This window comes from Eulemur rufifrons, chromosome 27 (genome assembly GCF_041146395.1).
Source record: "Eulemur rufifrons isolate Redbay chromosome 27, OSU_ERuf_1, whole genome shotgun sequence".
NCBI lineage: Eukaryota > Metazoa > Chordata > Mammalia > Primates > Lemuridae > Eulemur > Eulemur rufifrons.
In genome coordinates, this window is record NC_091009.1 from 33,726,982 (window position 1) to 33,745,887 (window position 18,906).

Here is an 18,906-nt window from a genome sequence, read left to right on the forward strand (position 1 = left end):
AGGAAAATAACTATCAATATGCCATTTTAGAAACACATAAACATTTGCTAGATTTTTCATTTTATTGATGTTCTTTTAATATATGTATTTAAAATCAAACTAGTGTTCAAATACTAACAGCACAGAAAGCAATTCTCAATGAGGACTTTATTTTTTAAAAACACAAGTTCAACTAGACAAAGAAGAGAGATGAAATTGTTGTCAAACATAAAAATATGAATTGAATTGCTTCTTTTTAGATGGATCTTTAACATTGACTTGACCATATGGACACTGCAGAAAAAATAAAACAAATTATTATTGAATTATTTGCCAATCACCTTGAAAAAGTACACTTTTCATGATGAAAAAAAGAAACTACTAACAATGTTACATAGATCATTTGATCTATAGGGTCCTGTAGACTAAGAGGAGAATATTGGCAACCTCAGACAAATGGTCCTAATTAGGGTCCAAGAACCATTTCCTAAATTCATCCTTCCAACTTTAAAAATTTTACTTCAAAAACCCACTCTTAGAAAAGCCTCAAGTCCTCAATTTACACAAAGCTCTTATGCATTTGATTAGAATCAGCTAAGGGCATAGGAACATACATAAAAGTGAAAGTTTAATTTTTCAATACTGGCTATAATTAATACATGTATTTATTGTCTATTCTTTAACTCTAAATTAGGCCAGTTAAAGGAAATAACACCCTCTTGCACTAAAACATACAAAGTGTTCTGTAAACATAGGTTTTCTATTTATAAGCTCAATCCTATAACAATTTACCTTATTACTATGTCTTTAAAAAGTAATAGTGTAGCACCTATTCCCATTTATTCTTTGCTCAAATTAGGAAAGGAGTAGTTAGTTCATCTTAATCAGTGAACACAGAGATGTATCCATTGAAATAAACGTTTTAGGAACAGTACAGCACTAAATTTGGGGAAATCTAGTTTCACAGTTATTTTAAACACACACATACAGAGAGAGAGAGAGAGAGAGAGAGAGAGAGAGAAGGGGGTAGGGGCAGAGGGAAGGAAAAAAAAGAAAAGATCATTATCATGTGAAGGAAACCCACCTCTCAATCTCTCCATGCTGGGCAAGTTCCTATTTATTTAGCTAATAAAGAAGAAATGTTTTCTGGGATCTAGTTTGCAACGTTCTAGATTTCTTTTCCTGCCCTCTTTGTACTTGCCTAGTGAACACAACTTACATGAAACCTCGTGAAAAGTTTCCTTGTAATAAAGAGCTCCCATGAATTTCAAATCACAGCATTTCAAGGAACTGATGCTCCGCAGTGAAACATTACAAAATTCCATTAACTTTAAAGGCCCTGTGTTGGTACTAAGAACTTCATTGTCCTTGGCTAAAGTAGCTTGTGAAAAGTGCACTCCAGATCTATTTTGGCTCTTTTATTTGACTTGTTCAAATAATAGGTATTTACGAAGTTACAGAAGCACCGAAAACTGCTGCCATAATTCGAGGATTGTTACTCACGTGTCTGCAGGCAGAGCCACAGCATTCGCCCCTCTGCAAGTGGGCGAGCTGTGTGAGCACCACATAGCCAGTAGCTGGATCCACATAGTTTAGCTGGCCAGCCTGGAGTGTAATAAAATAAAACAATTCATTAATCTCAACATTCATCATATCTCCTCCCCATAATGTCTACTCATAAAATACTGCAAAAAATTTAAAAAACAATATTAAACTTCTTCCCAGCAATTTTAATGGCACTTACAATTAAAGACTGAATGCATTCCGACATTATACACAATCCAACCTTAGGTGACATAAGGAGAAAATATAGTTTGAGAAAAATGAGAAGTTGATGGAAAAACAAGAACTCCTCTATGCCTAATAACTAGGTAGCCACTGCTCCAATATTTTTCATTTGGTTCCTAGGTAACAAGCTTAATAACAGGTGATTTAAATGATTTTAAGAGCTTAAGAGGCTGAAAATGAACTTTCACTCAGAAGTTGCAGTTGCAATTTCAGGACTTAAAATATGTGGATAATGATTTAAACTTACAGAAAAGGTGCTAATCAAAACCAACAGTCCTTATAGAAAAGTATTACCTTTGCTATTATTGAACACTTTTCTTTACCTTCATGATGTGTTACTCCATCGCATGTTTTACAATATTTTCTTTTTTTTCCCCCAGAGTGTTACTAGTTGTATTTTTAGGCAAAACAAAAGTATTGTTTGAACATATTAACACTCACTGCTTTCACAAGTTTAATCAAAAGCAAATTTTACTATGCTATTTCAAGTGTCAAGTAAGCATACCCTCGCTACATTCAAACATGGTTTTAAAAAGTGTCTCAAGTACTTTGTGTGAAGGTAAAAGTAAATAACAACCTCTTCTGTGGATTTGGGTCCTCTGGGTGTTACTATTTAGCCGTTAGTTTTTGTAGAGGAACTTTTCCACGGGCTTTTGATGTAACCCTTTTACCACGCAGTAACCCAGTGCGTCACTCTTGCATAAAGCGTTTTCGTTAAGATGCACGTGAAACCTGCGTCCCTTGTGAAACATTTTTGTGTGACCCATGAACAGCTTCTTCAGTGTCTTATTTCATAGCTGAATATTTTATTCCGGTTGAGGTTTCCAACAACTGTGTTTCGTGAATAAAGTGTGTAGCAAAAGGACAGGTAGAGTCCAAGTCTAGGTTCACTCGCAGGCACTCCAGACACGCCGGAGCAGGGCAGCAGAAACCCAGCCAGGCAAGTCCCAAGGCCGGTCTAAGGGACCCCCCCCCAAATCCTTTGGGACCACAAGGCGGATCCCATGAAACCAGGATCTCTAACCACTTCCTTTCAATGACCTAGTGTCAGAACTTCACTTCTTTATTGGTAAAGCCCATATCTGGAGACGTGAAGAAAAACAGACAGACACGGGGGACGCTGCAGCAGCCTTCTTGTCACTCTCCACAGCTTCTGGAGTCTTCTGAGGGCAACTCTGGCGGCCTGGAGCCCATCGATGCTCCTGCGCATGCGCCTGCGCTCCCGCGTTCCGCGCGGACCGCGCGCCTCAGAGCTCGCGGCCGCCACACGGACTTAACTGGTCCTCAGTCCGTGAGCCTCGCTAATGGCGACACGGGACAGAGACGCGGCACGAGCACTGGCAGTCGGGCTGCGGAGCGAGACGTCCGGCGAGAGACAGGTAAGAGCCGCCCGCGCCGGGCCGGAGGAAGGACCCTGTGCGGGGCCCTGAGTGGCTGAAGACGCAGCGAGCGCGTCGTGGGGCTGTCTCCGGTCCCCGGACGGTCGCTCGGCCTGTGACACGCGCACCGACGGCACAGGTGTGGGTGCCGGTGAGGAAAGGCTCCCTTCCGCTCACGGGCTGACCGACCCTTCTCCACACGCCCCGGCGCGGGCTCCAGAAAGAGCGAAACTTTGCTCTTGTCTCCACCACGTTGGTGTGGGAGTGGGGGGCAAGTGAGCACGTTGTTTCTGACGGCAGAGCGTAAAAAACGACGGCCAGACGCTGCCAGTCACCTCGGCGGTCTGGACTCAGTTCCCGCTCTCGGGGCGGACGGCGGTTCTGGGCCTGCTCATGTCGGTGGAGAAGAGTCAACTTCGGGCAATCGGCGAGGTTTTCCCCCTACCCTTTGGCTGAAGTCACAAGTACTGGTCACACACGCACGTGCACACACCTACCTACACACGTGGACACACGTGCACACACACCTACACACACACGCACATCTTATAATAGGCTACTTTCATATTGCTTTTCTACAAAGACTCAGTTTCTCTCTCGTTTCTTCTGTGAAGACAATAAAGTATAATACGCTTCAGCGACACCCCTTGACACTTGGGTAGTCGGACGCGTCAGAAACCGCGAAAGGCGAGACCCTGGCGCCAACAGGCAGCTGCTAGATCCACGAGACGGAAGGAAGCAGCTCGGGAGGGTCCAGGGACAAAGTGGCGCCCGACTGTCGTCTGGCGGCAAGAGGCAGGGAGACGGGCGCGCGGGCAGCGACAGCGAAACGCGTGTCAGCCTCGTCTGCTCGTTAGTGAAGCCACCGCGTGGCCAGGCGTTCCGCTGACACTGCAGGGAAGCACGACGTGCACGCACACACACGTGCACACACATACACACACACACACACACACACACGAGAGAGCGGCGGCCGGGGCTAAGCTCGGACGCTGACAGGAAAACAAGTCACACCCATACTCGAGACAACTACATGGTAAACTCTTTGTCCGGAACGCGAAACTGTCGCCAGTTTCCAAGCGAAACGGTCGGAGCAGGCAGCGGCGGGCGCGTCACAGGCCCGCGGTGTCACCGCGCGAGCTTCCCCAGCTCTGCCTCCGCGTGCGGCCTCCCCGCAGCGAGCGGCCTCCCCGCGCAGGCGCACCGGGCCGCGGGGGCGGGGCGGGCGGGGCGTCTCACCGCGCAGGCGGCTGCGTGCAGCTCCGCGATCCGCCGCTCCGCCGCCGTTAACTCTTTGCTCCCCGGGCGCGTCGCCGCTTCCTCGGGCCTGCCCTGCGAGCCAGGCGCGCAGCGGCCGCCGTCTCCCTCGGAAGTGGAGCGGAGGGTGAAGCGGAGCTGCTGTCGGAACCCGGGTCCGACCCACTGAGGCTTTGGCGGCGGGACGGCGGGAGGTCGCCTCCCGAGCGCGGCACAGCTCAGCGCCCGGATGTGCCCGGCCGCCATGGCCGCGCCGGCCTGTGTGGGGCGGGGCGTCCGGCGCTGGGGCCCCGCGGGCGGCGGGAGCGGGCGGGCCGGGGACGCGGCTGCCCCTGCCGTCGGCCGGCTCCGCACCGCGCGGCCAGGCGGGGAAGGGCCGCAGAGCGAGCCCGCGGCACCCGCCAGCCGGCCCCGCTGCGGAAAGGAAATGGGGCTTTAAGGCAGCTGAGGAGACTCTGACGAGCTGCCGGGATGGGGACGAACGTGCTGGTTCCACCTCTCTGGACCTGAATTCTAAGTTATTCTTCAGTTTCTTCTTTATTTTTATTTTTTTTTTCCTGAGATGAAAGCTGGACATTTTTTCTCATGTCAGGCTAGACTTAGGATCGTTGGGCACAATCGCTACATCTGTTAAGATCCCAGAGAGCGATCAGAACACCCGAGGTGTGTCGGTGCCCGCGAGTGAGTCCGGGTTGGACATCTGGAACCTTCGTGGCCGGTGCTGGGCCCGTCCTGGGGCGAGGCCACAAGCGCAGTCGCGCTCTGAGTGAGAAAAGGCGCGTTTCCCTGTTGCTGAGTATCTGCAAAATACGAACGAAAACCGTGTTTCCTGTCCGCTAGGTGAAAGTTACCCGATAACCCCCACTAAAATGAGGGTGAAAGAATTAGCGCAAGGCCGGGAGGCAATTTCGGGCGTTAAATCGGCACCACCCCGGCCCTCCCCCTGGCTGGGTTTCCAGAAAGGAGGGCTGAAGAGTAGCAATTTTGTGAGTGCTCTTCAGCATTGAAGAGTTGAGGGCGGGAACCGCTCTTCGGGGGCACATGTAGGTTCTGACATCACACGGGAGAGGCTGGGTCGGTGGCGCACGCCTGGAATCCCGGCGCTTTAGGAGGCCGAGGCAGGAGGATCGCCTGAGGCCCGGAGTTCGAGACCAGCCTGGGTAACACAGCAAGACCCTGGCTCTTAAGTTTTTTAAAAGTTGTGCAGGAGAAGGGTGACTGAACCATCGTGTACCATCCGTATGCCTTTTTTTGGTATTTGTGTTTACTATGCAAACCCATAGTCCTATTTTCATTTTCTTAAGTCTCAGGAGCTGCTATAAACAACCTTGCTAGTTCATTATAAAGCTCAGTAAATTAATAAATTGGAAGCCTATTTTGCTGGTCAGTTTCCTTGGTGCTGGAATAAGAAGGAAGGATCTGGATGGAGACTGCTCAGTGGTCTGAGAAAAGACTTTAAAACCTGGAAGGCTGAAGGGGGACCCCAGGGAAAGCAATGGACGGGTGGGACCAAACTTGAAGTCACGGAAAATGAACAACCATGATTAGCAAGGAGAATTCAGCACAGATCAGCCCGCCCCCAACCCGAAATCTCAAACAAAGGAAGTTAAGTTTGGAGGTTCAGATTTATTGCACTGTTTTTGAAATTGAGGATCAGGCCATACTAATCAGCCATGACATCACTTCAAAGGGTGGGAACAGCATTTGACAGAAATGAAATAGCCTAGACCAGATTTAAATAGAAAATGAATAGAGCCATCTTATCTAGGAAGAGTCCTGTTACAGGAAACTTTTGTTTCGGTGGGGATGAGAGGCTGAGAATGACTATAAAGAGGTTGAACAAGGGAGATCTTTGTGGTAATGGAATAATTCTGTATGTTGACATTGATGGTTACACAAAATTTACATGTGATTAGAAGTCATAGAGCTATACATACATTGTTTCAGTGTCAAATTCCTGGTTTTCATATTGTAAGCGTGTGAGGTGTAAGCACTGGGAGCAACTGGGTAAGGGGTGTATAGAAACAGAACCTCTCTGTACTATGTTTGCAACTCTTTGCGAATCTATAATTATTTCAAAATTTACAAGCAGTAATTGCAAAAAGATATAAAAATGGCTTTCAGGTTATTTGGTAAGGCAAATCACTGAATTAACCAGAGCCTATTTTCCCTATATCCTCCATTCCCAGGTCTAAAAATCATCCAGGTGAGTCAGGCCTTCACGCATTTAGGCTGAAAAAGCTCTTTTGTACTTTTCACACGTTACCCAGTGTGTGCATTCTTGTACATATATCTTTAAAATATAATCAAAGTTGGAAATCTGTATAATTAAAAGATGAGAAAGTATCTTAATACTAATAATTTTCAGATACTTCATAATGTAATTATAATATCATTTAGACCTTGAATAGATTATCTGCCTCCTTCTTCGGTTTTCATTTGATCTTCATACTTGAGAGTCATATTTGATCTTCATACTTGTGTCCTTGCACACCATGTAACTTTCATCATGTCTCTTGTTTTAAAAAGCCTCCTCAGGGCCTTACTCCTCACTTATTCCAGGGTGTGTTCATTTCTTCTCAGATTCTCTGCACTCACAGTAGACAAAACTGTATGCAAGTAGGGCACTAAGTCTTGCCTTAGAATGGTAAAGTTCTTACTTTATTTCCAAAGCATTTACATCTAGATTTGCTTTAAAAAAAGAGTTGTTTTGTGCCACAACTCTACATGTAACATGATACTGGATATATTTTATAAGCTTCCCATCCTTTGGGATCTTTATGTTGATATTGAACATACTTGTTATGTTGGGGGTGAGGGAGTTCAGAGAGATGCATTCCCCTAGGTTTCATTTACATTAACTTTTATTAGTTATGTTAGGACTAATACCTGGTAGGTATGTTAGGACCCTCTAGGTTGCAAGATATGGATCGTACAACTCAATCTGGTTACAAGAAAAGGAATTGGTTTGCTCATATAACCATGAAGTATGACTTGATTCCAGGCTCAATGATGTGTGTGACCAGGACTCTCTCTTTTTCTGCTTTGCCTCGTCAGTGCAAATTTCGTTTTCAGGCAAGCTCTTTTCTCATTGGTGAAGGATGGCTGCAAACAGCTCCTAGGGTTTCCATCTCATTTTTGTCCAGGTAAAATGAGAGTCTTGTTATGAAGCTGTGAGATAAGAGAAGCCCTTTTCCCTCCTGGAAGTCCTACCAGTCGTATCTTCATTGTGTGTCCATTTCTGAACCATCATTTCCGAACCAGTCGTTACAAGTATAGGTTATTCTTAAGCCAATCATGGCCCATCTGCCTACGGGCAGCCTACTCAAACCTATGGCTGAAAATGGCCTCTATTAGTGCTGGGGGCACAATTAATAAATGACCGCTACAATGTGACTTTCAAAAGCAAAATAAATTTTACCAGCCCACTAAATCTTTTTTAGTATTTACTATTTAAATGTTTATCTTTTAAAAATTTTTTATTGTTCCTTCTGTCCCCTCTAGAATTCTTTCCTTTGATCTCCCACAATAATCTGTGTCATGTTAGCTTTTTATATATAGTAAATTTTTGCATTGTTTTCCCAACATATCATAAACAAGACAATAGGGAACATGTCTTTTTCAATTTTGTATCTCCACAGTCCATCTTGTACTTTTGTCCATAGTACTATGGCACATAGTGAATAATGACTAATGAATTTCTGAATGGATAAATGAGTCATCGGTTCTTCATTCTCAAATACATATTCCTATGTGCATCCTTAGCACAGTAGGCAGTGCGTCAGTCTCAAATACATATTCCTACCTACTGAACAAAAGTGAAATTTGACATTTTAAAATTAATTTTCTGTACATAATATTTCATATTTATAAATATGTATTTATTTGTTGCAAATAAATACTTTTAAAAAATAACTGAAAGATACTAAATCTGAAATCTTACTATATTTATTAAATAACAGTGGGCTGTTTTACTGACAGACAAGACAGTTGCATACATTATCAAATGTATGCAAATGTATCTGATCTAAACCCTTGAAATGATAATACGTTAAGTATCATCTTTTACTGAATTACAAATGTTTTGAGCTGTTAGTGAACAAATTAGTGCTGGAGCCACAGAGCTACCCACAGACTTGTCCATACTCTGCCTGTTTTGCAGAGTTCCTTTTGGACGCCGATTTATGTATTTGATGTTTTTCAAATAGCTGAATGGTGTGTTATGACATGTCATGCTCCGTGTAGAGTGCATTTTCACTATCAATTCTTGTGATTGAGAGCAAATGTTACATGCCCCTAAGGTTGCCTGTAGGGAATCTTTGTTTCATTTAATCGGACATCCAATAGCACACTTAGTTTCACAGAGCTGGTCTTAGAAAATTCTTTTGGGAATTATAACCATTTCTATTTTCAAGCCCAGCAAATCTCTGCTGACTTCACAGTGGATGCTTCTCCACCAGTGTCGCATGCCCAGAGCACTGCTGCGTTCGGCTCTTATCTTTCCACTTTGTTTTTGTTATCTTGGATGAGTGTAGATGGGCTATGTAATACCAAATCCAGCCATGTCATCTTTTCATCCATTCTCACAGTCAAATCTTAATGAACGGTAGTCTGGCTTCTATTTCCAATGCCAACTGAAAGCTTCAGGGATGGCTTGATTGCTAAATCCAGTGCACTTATACGGCACCCACCTAAAACCCCATGTGCCTTTAAAGGGGTCAGTCATCTGCCCATCAGAGCTATTCTCTTGACTTCTTAGATGCCAAATTCTTAAAATTTGCTTTTTATCTTTATGATTATTCCTTTCCTGACTTTTTTGTTTTTGTTTTTTTGTTTGTTTTTAATTTTTTATTGATACGTAATAATTGCACATATTCATGGAGTACATGTTAAATTTTGATACTACAAGCATATAACATATAATGATCAAATCAGGGTAATTGGGACATGATTCACCTGAAACATTTATCATTGCTTTATGTTGGGAACATTTGAAAACTTCTAGCTATTCTGAAATATAATAAATTATTGTTAACTATAGTTGCCCCATTGCACTACTGAACACTAGAACTTTTTCCTTCTATTTAACAGAATTACCCCTTCACCAACACCTCTTCATTACCCCTTCCCACCCTTATCAACCTCTAGTAGCCACCATTCTATTCACTACCCCCTTGAGATCAATTTTTTTTTAGGTCCCATATATGGGTGTGAAAATACGATATTTGTCTTTCTGTGCCTGGTTTATTTCACTTAAAATAATGTCCTCCAGATCCATCCATGTTTCTGCAAATGACAAAAATTCCTTCTTTTTCATGGCTCCTTTTCTGACTTTTTAAAGGGCACTTCTGCCTCCTCTTCTTCCTTAAATGTTCTTTCCTCAGAGTGCTTCAGTAGGTCTCAGCCCACTGCTCCTCTTACTGTATAATACTGCCCTAAGTGATTTTATCCATGCTTATGTTTTTAATCTATTACAATATACTAATGACTCCCATAACTCTTCATCAGGGTCAAAGTTTGTGAGAGCAACATACCTGTCTAGCCATCGGCTGCTGGACACAGACATTTAAAAATACTCCCAACTTGAGCCAGATGCGGTGGCTCCCGCCTGTAATCCTAGCACTCTGAGAGGCCGAGGTGGGAGGATCGCTTGAGGTCAGGAGCTCGAGACCAGCCTGAGGAAGAGCAAGACGCCGTCTCTACTCAAAATAGAAAAAATTAGCTGGGCAACTAAAAACGGAAACAAAAAATTATCTGGGCATGGTGGTGCATGCCTATAGTCCCAGCTACTTGGGAGGCTGAGGCAGGAGGATCGCTTGAGCCCAAGAGTTTGAGGTTGCTGTGAGCTAGGCTGACGCCACGGCACTCTAGCCTGGGCAACAGAGTGAGACTCTTTCTCAAAACAAACAAACAAACAAACAAAAAAAACAAAAAAACCCCAAATATTCCCAACTCATCATGTCCAAAATGGACTTAACCATCATTACCTTTGAAATTTTATTTCCATGTTTATCTTATATTTTAAAGGCATGGGTGCTCAACCATCCATCTAATTTAGAGATCTTAAGTGATCTTAAACTCTTTTTGGATCTCCTCATCCAGACCATCACCAGGTCCTACTAGTTTTATTGAAATGGTCTCAAATTTTATCAAAAATGTTTCAAATTGGTCCTCTCCTTTGCTTCTATCATTGTTCTAGTTCAGTTAATTATCATTTCTCCCCCTGACCCCCCTCAATTACAGCTAGAACAGAATAGTACCTTAATGTAAATAATACATAATGAAGGCTTCTTATGCGTCAGGGCCCTCTGCGAAGTGCTAGAGATTTATCATTCATGTTTTGCACATGCTACTTATTCTGACAAAAAGTCCTACTCTGCATCTCCACCTCAATCTTCGTGCTCATTTCCTTGGAGTGGCAAGGTTATACCTGTCCTTAAAGCCTCACCTCCTCTAGTAAGCTTTCTCCAGCTGCTCACCTTGCTCCCGTCTCCTCCCCAGTCTCTGCAGGCTGGGCTGGGCACTGCCTCAGCGCTGTCGTAATATCCAAAGCATGACCTTCCCTCTGCACTTTCCTGTTGCATAATTTTATGAGTTTTTCTTTACTGCCAGACTGTGACATCTTTAAGGGTAAAGATTGCCTTGAGAATCTTTGTATGTCCAGTGACACAAGTACATAGGAAATGCTAAAAAAATACTTACTTAAATGAATGGATTGAATGAATAACAGCAGCAAAAACCCACATCTGAGTCGCATAGCAAAGAAATGATACAGCTGCATTTTCCTCTAATATTTGAGGTCACGAATCAGTATTGGGTTTTACCAATACATCAGTTGTTCTCTGGCTATTGTTCTGAGACACAATATAGTAAAATGAAGTCACTGTGATTTTACTTGGCAATTTGCTTAGTAAGTTGCCCCCAAACAGTCATTGAATTAATGGTAAGCACAGCGTATGAGCTGAATTCCAAATGAAGTAAGTGTATGTTGTCAGTGAAGTGCAGCCTTGTTAACCCTGAACAATCATTTCAATTATAAACTACATGCACACAATCACTGTCACATAAAATATCCAGACTAATTACTTCTAGCCCTTTTGTTATGCAAGTATTAGAAACGAAGCCTGCTCTTATGTGTATGCAATATAACAGTAAAATCTCGAGAAAGAACATTGATTTTTTAAAAAAGCAAGAATTTTTACATTATTAAAATAAATGGATCAGTATTGTGCTTTTAAAGTTATATGGGCAGCCCCTGTTTTGTAGGATTTTCCCACACACCAACCCATTTGTAACAGAGATCGTGGTTCAGGCCATAAATACAACATAAAATCAGAGCGTTGCTCTCCGCACTCTTGTTGCTGCCTGAGGGAGAAGAGCATGTCCACTGTTGCATGACTGGAGTGAAAGGCACACTGAGTTTCAGGTCAGCTATCCATGACATTGACGTGTCTGCTGGTCTGCTTAGTGTGATCCATGTTAATACCTTCCCAGTGGTGGGCGGCGGCGATACGCCTCAGTGATCCACACAGCGTGCACGGCGCCTTCAGGTTTTCTACAGGTGTAAAACTGATGCGTCTGTGAAATCCCGTGGAATGCGATTCTATGTGCAGTTAAGTTGCGCCATGGAACTGTGAGAAATAAATTTCTGTTCTTTCTAAATTACCCTGTCTCATGTATTTTGTGGAAGTAGTGGAGACAGACTAAGACATCTTGCATACCTTTCACCATGTGTGTCTGTACCCTTCGACGGTATATGGTATTGTTTTTTATGTTGTTCAGTTTTACAGAAAGGGTCTCATTCTACTATATAACCTTCTAAAACTTGACTTTTCAATTAACTTTGTGAGATGCATCTATGTTAATTTATGTAGCTCTAGCACATTCATTGTCATTATGTATAGGATTCTATTTTGTAAGTAATCCTTAAAGTGTACAATATCACTAATCATCAGGGAAATGCAAATAAAAAACTATGATGAGATATTACCTTGCACCTTTTAGGATAGCTATTATCAAAAAAATAATAAAATAAAAATAACAAGCGTTGGCAAGGATGTAGAGAAACGGGAACCCGTAAGGCACACTGTGGGTGGGAACGTAAATCGATGCAGCCACTATGGGAAACAAGGTGGAGGTTCTTCAAAAAATTAATAATAGAACTACCATATGATCCAGCAACCCCACTTCTGGTTACTTATCCAAAGGTGTTCATATCAAGATCTTGAAGAGGTGTCTGTACTCCCATATTGATTGCAGCATTATTCACAATAGCCAAGACATGGAAGCAACGAAAATGTTCAGCAGCAGATGTATGGACAAAGAAAATGTGGCGTAGACATGCAATGGAATATTTCAGCATAAGAAAGAAGGAAATCCTGCAATATGGACAGCATGGCTGTACCCAGAGTCCCTTATGCTAAGTAAAATAAGCAAGCCACAGACGGACAAATACTACATGATACCACTTCTATGAGAATCTAAAATAGTCAAACTTATAAAAGCAGAGAGTAGAATAGTGGTTGCCAGGGACTAGGGGAAGGGGAAAACAGGGAAGTATTAGTCAAAGGGTACAAAGTTCCAGTTTTGCAAGATGAATAAATCCTAGAGATACACTGGACAGCATAGTGCCTATAGTTAACAACAATGTATTGAATGTTTAAACATTGCTGAGAGATTAGATCTTAAATATTCTCACCACAAATAGTAAGTATGTGAGGTGATGGATGTGTTAATTAGCTTGATTTATTCATTTTGCAATATATGAAAACATCCCATTGTACACCATAAATGTATACAACTTTTATTTGTCAAGTCTCCCTTAATAAAGATGCAGGGTAAGAAAAGACAGTTTATTTTTTACCCATGCAAACCCATTGCTGATGTTTCTGGCCAGTCAGCTCTCCTTTAAGCAGTGATCCAGGAATTCAGGCTCCTTTTATGTTTTCGTGCAATTACTTTTTAACATATAACCTCTAAGTTTGCTGAAGATACTTAACCTCTTCAGCCTGGAAGTGACTTCACTTCTCTCCCTGGTCATATTCCCTCACCTGGATGTATCCACTCTGTACTTTGCATCCCTGATTCTGTCACTATCATTACCCTTTGCGCTTCGTACCTTTGTTTAAGACACGAAAAATTATATGTCCCTTCTCCCAACAACTCCTAACACTGGGCTATAACAGCCTAAAGGAATAGAGCCACACCTACTAGTTTATATTGCAATAACCAAACTAAATCCTTATGTATGTTAGAGATGCCCTAATAAATATTTAGTAGTCTTATACGGTAAAAAATTTTAAGTACATTCAGAAACTCTATTTTATTTAATTTTTACAACATTTTAAGATAGATATTAAATATATAATCATCTCCATCTTACAAATGAGAGAACTGGTCTTTATCACACTACCAAATATTTAAGTGCACCAAATCCTTGCTTTTTTTTTTCCCTAATTTATCCTATATCCAATTAAATCACCAAATTCCACTTATGCTTCCCTCACAATCCAACATTATCATTTCCATGCCTGAGTTACTGTAAAACTTCCTAAATTATAATTACCACCTCTGGTCACCTCTAGTCTCTTCCCTCTCTAGTTCATTCTTAACACTGTTGTCAAAATATTAAACAATAATGCTCACCATTTTAATTGTCATTTTGTATTATAGTTCAAAAATCCTCAATGTCACACTTTACATGTAGGGTAAAATATGAACTCATTACCTGGGCATTTGTGGAGCTCCCACAGGCTGACTCTTGAAATATCTTTCCAGTCTTATGTCCTGTTACTCACAATGTCAAATCCTGTGTTCTAGTCAAACTAAACTTCCCCGTCTCCCCTAAATTAACCCCATTGCAGACATGCTCTTTTGTCTCCCCAACAGCTATCCCCTCCCTATTTCCTGATTTTGTTTCATTGTCCATCACTTCCCCCTGTGTCCCTAAGGTAAATCCTGACTAGTCTTAATTAAATTCTGGAAACTCCACTTTTCTTGCCATTGATTGATTTATGCAAACCCGGTGGCCAAAGACACATGAGGGAAAATTCTTCAGGAAGCTGATGGGGAAAGATTTTCTTACTCTTCTAATGAGACAATGGGAATTCTAGTTTCTAAGAATATGTGGCATAGTAGAAATTTTTTAAAACATTCGCCTTACAAAATATCTAAATGGAAAAATAAAAATGTCATTTTTAAAAGGCATAGCTGAACCTGCAAAAAGTATGGAAAATCTAGGTACTAAAGACTGAAAACTGAGATAAATATTAGAGTTGTAATTCGTCTCTGGCACCACCTTTGCCTGGAGAAATTTGTCAGTCTTGACAACCATGATGCCTGGGTTTTAGTGGCTGAATGGAATCAGGAGACAGTGCCTTGGCCTGTGCCAGAGGAGCAGTTTGAGCCAAGATCCCTTTATAAAGTTGAGACAATTAAGGGGCTACACCCTTATTCGGGGCCAGGACTGGGTGACGTGAGTAAGGAGTGAGGCGCTTGCCTTACCGTGGTCACAGCCCTGCCCTTGGGGAGTGGGTGGACTCCAACCGTCCCTGTTGGGAGAAGGCAGGACACTCGTCTGCCTCTGTCTAAGCTCCCCCGAAAATGTATAAAGACAGGTCTGCTCACACAAGAGCTTGGGGTTAAAAGTCGTTTCCTACTTTGTTCAGTAAAATCCAAGTCAGGATAATAACAAGAATTTGCCCTAAATTGGTAGAACCTCCGGTTGCCTAAGAGAAGCAAAAAGAGAAATAAATTCTCTAGAGCAGTAGTTCCCAACCTCTTTGACACCAGGGGCCGGTTTTGTGCAAAACATTTTCCCACAGACAGGGGGGTGGGGGTGGGGTCGCCCCCCGGGCTCTACCCCAATCATCAGGCATTGGATTCTCATGGGGAGCAGCAACCTGGGTGCTGGGTGGATTCCTGCCCCTGTGAGGGTCTGACGCTGCTGCTGATCCCACCAGGGAGAGAGGGTGGGCGGTGCAGGTGGGGTTCGGTTGGTGACAGAGCGATGTGACCATGGGGCGATGGGGACATGGGGACATGGGGAGCGGCTGCAGGTGCAGCAGGTGCGGCTTCGCCCCTCCCCCGACCCCTGCTGCTGCCCTCCTGCTGTGCGGCCTGGTTCCTGGTGCCAAACTGAGAATTTGTAAATAAGTCACCTTCAGTCCTGGCCCCATGAGATTCCTATAGAAAAAGCCCTGCTGGGCCGGGTCGGTGGCTCAGGCCTGTCATCCCAGCTTTCTGGGAGGCCAAGGCGGGAGGATCCCTCGAGGTCAGGTGTTCGAGACCAGCCTGAGCAAGAGCGAGATCCCCGTCTCTACTAAAAATAGAAAGAAATTATCTGGACAACTAAAAATATATAGAGAAAAAACTAACCGGGCATGGTGGCGCATGCCTGTAGTCCCAGCTACTCGGGAGGCTGAGGCAGGAGGATTGCTTGAGCCCAGGAGTTTGAGGCTGCAGTGAGCGAGGCTGAGGCCACGGCACTCTAGCCCGGGCAAGAGAGCGAGACTCTGTCTCAAAAAGAAAAAAAAAAAAAGGAAAGAAAAGAAAGAAAAGAGAAAGCCCTGCTGAACATGACCCCACAGCCCAAACTTACAAAACAGACGAGGAAGCCAGGCATCATGGGCAATGGCACACACAAATAATGACCAGCATAATCTGACAACCAAAACTTCCAAAAATGGACTGACTGGTGTTAGGAGAAAAACTTTAGACAAATTAAATTTGACGGTTTAATTGAGCGAAGAACAATTCACACATCAGGCAGCCCCAGAACCGGAAGAGGTTCAGAGCAGCTGCAGGGCTGCCACAGGGTTGGACGTCGTTTGTGGACAGTGAGGCACAGAAACAGCTAGATGGGTTACAGCTGGGCCTTCGCCCACGTGAGCCTGGCTGGAGCAGTGGGCTGTGGTGGCTGAGGGACGTTCGCTGCTGGGATTGGCTGGGACTTGGCTACTTGCTACAAGGGTAGGTGATGGTCCGTTTGCACATCGAGTTGGGTTATAGTTTATCATGTGGGAAGAAACCTCAAGGTGGAACTTAAAATGTGTAAGAAGGCAGCTTCCAGTCAAGCTTAATTTAACAATGGATGGGGAATATAAAATAACACTTTAAATTTTTAAAGATACAAAAGTTAGAACTGAATACATGAAACAGAAACAAGATAAAAGATTTAAAAAGCCAGATAGATTTACGCAAAGATCAAATGGAAATTCACAAATGAACAACAGAATAGCTAACATTAAAAACCGAATGAATGAGTTAAAGCAGATTAAGTACAACTGAATTAAGCATTAGTTAATTAGAATTAATAGACAATTCAGATGATGTAAAAGAATATTTGCTATCTGAAAGATGGTGATGACACTTTAAAAACTAAAATAAAATAAAAATGGAATTAATAGAAAATTAGAAAAACATATACATTTATAAAGAAATTATCCAGAATGGAGCACAGAAATAAAAAGCGATGGGAGATTTGAAATAGGGGTAAAGAGATATTTAAGATAGATGGAAGATAGAACTAGGAGGTCTATCATTTGTCTAATTGGAGTTCCAGACGGAGATAATAGAGAGAACGGGAAAGAGCAGGAAGAATTTTTTTCTGTAACCGATAGAACATATAAATTCTCAGATTCATAAAGTACAATGAATCCCAAACGGGATAAATACAGAGAAGAAATAAGCAGTAATGAACAACATGATGAATGTGCAGAACATTAAAATAAAGAGAAGATCTTTTTAAAAAGCCAGAGAGAAAAGGCAAATTAGCCACTCAGGAATTAAAATTAGACTAACAGCAGACTTGCAAACAGCAACAATAGAAACCAGATGGCAATAATAGCATAATTTTGTGAAATGCTGTGATAAAATCTGTTAACCTGGAATTGGCTATCAAGATAAGCTACCTTTGAAGAATAAGGGTGGAAAAATATTTTTCAGGCAAAAACTAAAAATATTTACCATCAACTGATACTCACTAAAGGAACTTCTTAATAATGTACTGCAGAAAGGATTGAGATGTGAAAAGGGAAGATAAGCAATGATAATTATAAATTTGTGAGTAGAGCTAAACAAAGAGTGATTATTTGAAATTATGATACTAATGTCTAATTACTAGGATTTAAAAACACCATTAAATAAAGCTAAAATTATAGTCAACAGTGGGCTGTAAGCCTAGAGAGGGATAAGCAGAATTAAAGAGATCAAACTTCTTGTATTGTTTGGAAGGACAAAAAAGCTATTGGACAACCTTAGGTTTAGTTAAATTTTCTTACTAAAATTAAAAGTTAACCACAAACAGTATAGAATTAGAGCATATAATTTTAAAAACAGAAAAAAATGCCATAGAAAAAATATCAATCAATCCAAAATATGGTAGTAAAAGACAGAAAAAGAGAAAAAATGAATAAGAATAAGATTATAGAAATAGACTCAAATATATCAGTAATCATAAATAAAATGAACTAACCTCCAGCTAAAAGAGAAGAATTATTAGAATGGGCTTTCAAATCCACATACCAGTTAAAAGAAACACAACTCAAATATGAATATAGGACAGGCGTGATGGCTCACCCTGTAATCCCACACTCTGAGAGGCCGAGGCGGGAGGATCGCTTGAGCTCAAGAGTTGGAGACCAGCCTGAGAAAGAGTGAGACCCCATCTCTACTAAAAATAGAAAAAAAATTAGCCGGGCAACTAAAAATAGAAAAATTTAGCTGGGCGTGGTGACACATGCCTGTAGTCCCAGCTACTCTAGAGGCTGAGGCAGGAGGATCGCTTGAGCCCAGGAGTTTGAGGTTGCTGTGAGCGAGGCTGATGCCACCGCACTCTAGCCAGGGCAGCATAGTAAGACTCTGTCTCAAAAAAAAAAAAAAAAAAAAAAGTGAAACTATGGATGCAGAAAAGTTGAAAGAGAAAAGATGAAAATATATATAGCAGGCAAATTCTAACAGAGAGAAAGCTACTATAGTTACATTAATATCAAACAAAATGAAATCTTATTTTTGAGAGTTCTTGTTATGAGGGGTCTTGTTATGTTGCCTGGCCTGGTCTTGAACTCCTGGCCCCACGCAATTCTCCCACCTCGGCTTCCCAAAATGCTGGGATTACAGGAGTGAGCCACCACACCTGGCCCAAAACAAACTTTAAGGCAAAAACATCATTAGAATGGAAGGGACCATGACATAATGATAAAAGGTTTAGTTCACCAGGGAAATGTCCACCTAAAGGGGAGAGGCTGAGGTGTAAAATATAATTTAAACATTTTCCTTGAGCCAAAGGAAGGACAGCTGCCCAGAAGACTCAGACCAAAGTAGCCCTGGATATGAGTTTCGTTTGGCCTTTGTTACAAGCAAGATTTTAAAGGCAAAAAAGGGGGACAGGGAGTGGGCAGATACAAGGTTGTTTGTCAGGAATTCATATTGGTTTACAGAAATAATATTGATTAGTATTTGGTTATACATTGGTAAGCTATAGGGTATGGGTTCTAGTGTCTGG

General features: G+C 42.2%; 1 protein-coding gene and 1 non-coding gene across 2 annotated transcripts; one reads left to right on the top strand and one right to left on the bottom strand.

Annotated features, from left to right (window-relative positions):
* Positions 1 to 147: 147 nt before the first annotated feature.
* C27H1orf53 (chromosome 27 C1orf53 homolog) lies at positions 148 to 4,649 on the bottom strand. The gene is made up of 3 exons (XM_069459625.1): positions 4,386 to 4,649; positions 1,483 to 1,584; positions 148 to 273 (listed from the first exon to the last, which is right to left on the bottom strand). Exons 1-3 carry the CDS (start codon positions 4,647 to 4,649, stop codon positions 202 to 204), a joined length of 438 nt encoding a protein of 145 aa, XP_069315726.1. The 3' UTR covers positions 148 to 201.
* Positions 4,650 to 16,724: 12,075 nt separating this feature from the next.
* LOC138375887 (small nucleolar RNA SNORD24) lies at positions 16,725 to 16,802 on the top strand. The gene has a single exon (XR_011231589.1). It is a non-coding gene; the product is annotated as a small nucleolar RNA SNORD24 (small nucleolar RNA).
* The last annotated feature ends 2,104 nt before the right edge of the window (positions 16,803 to 18,906 follow it).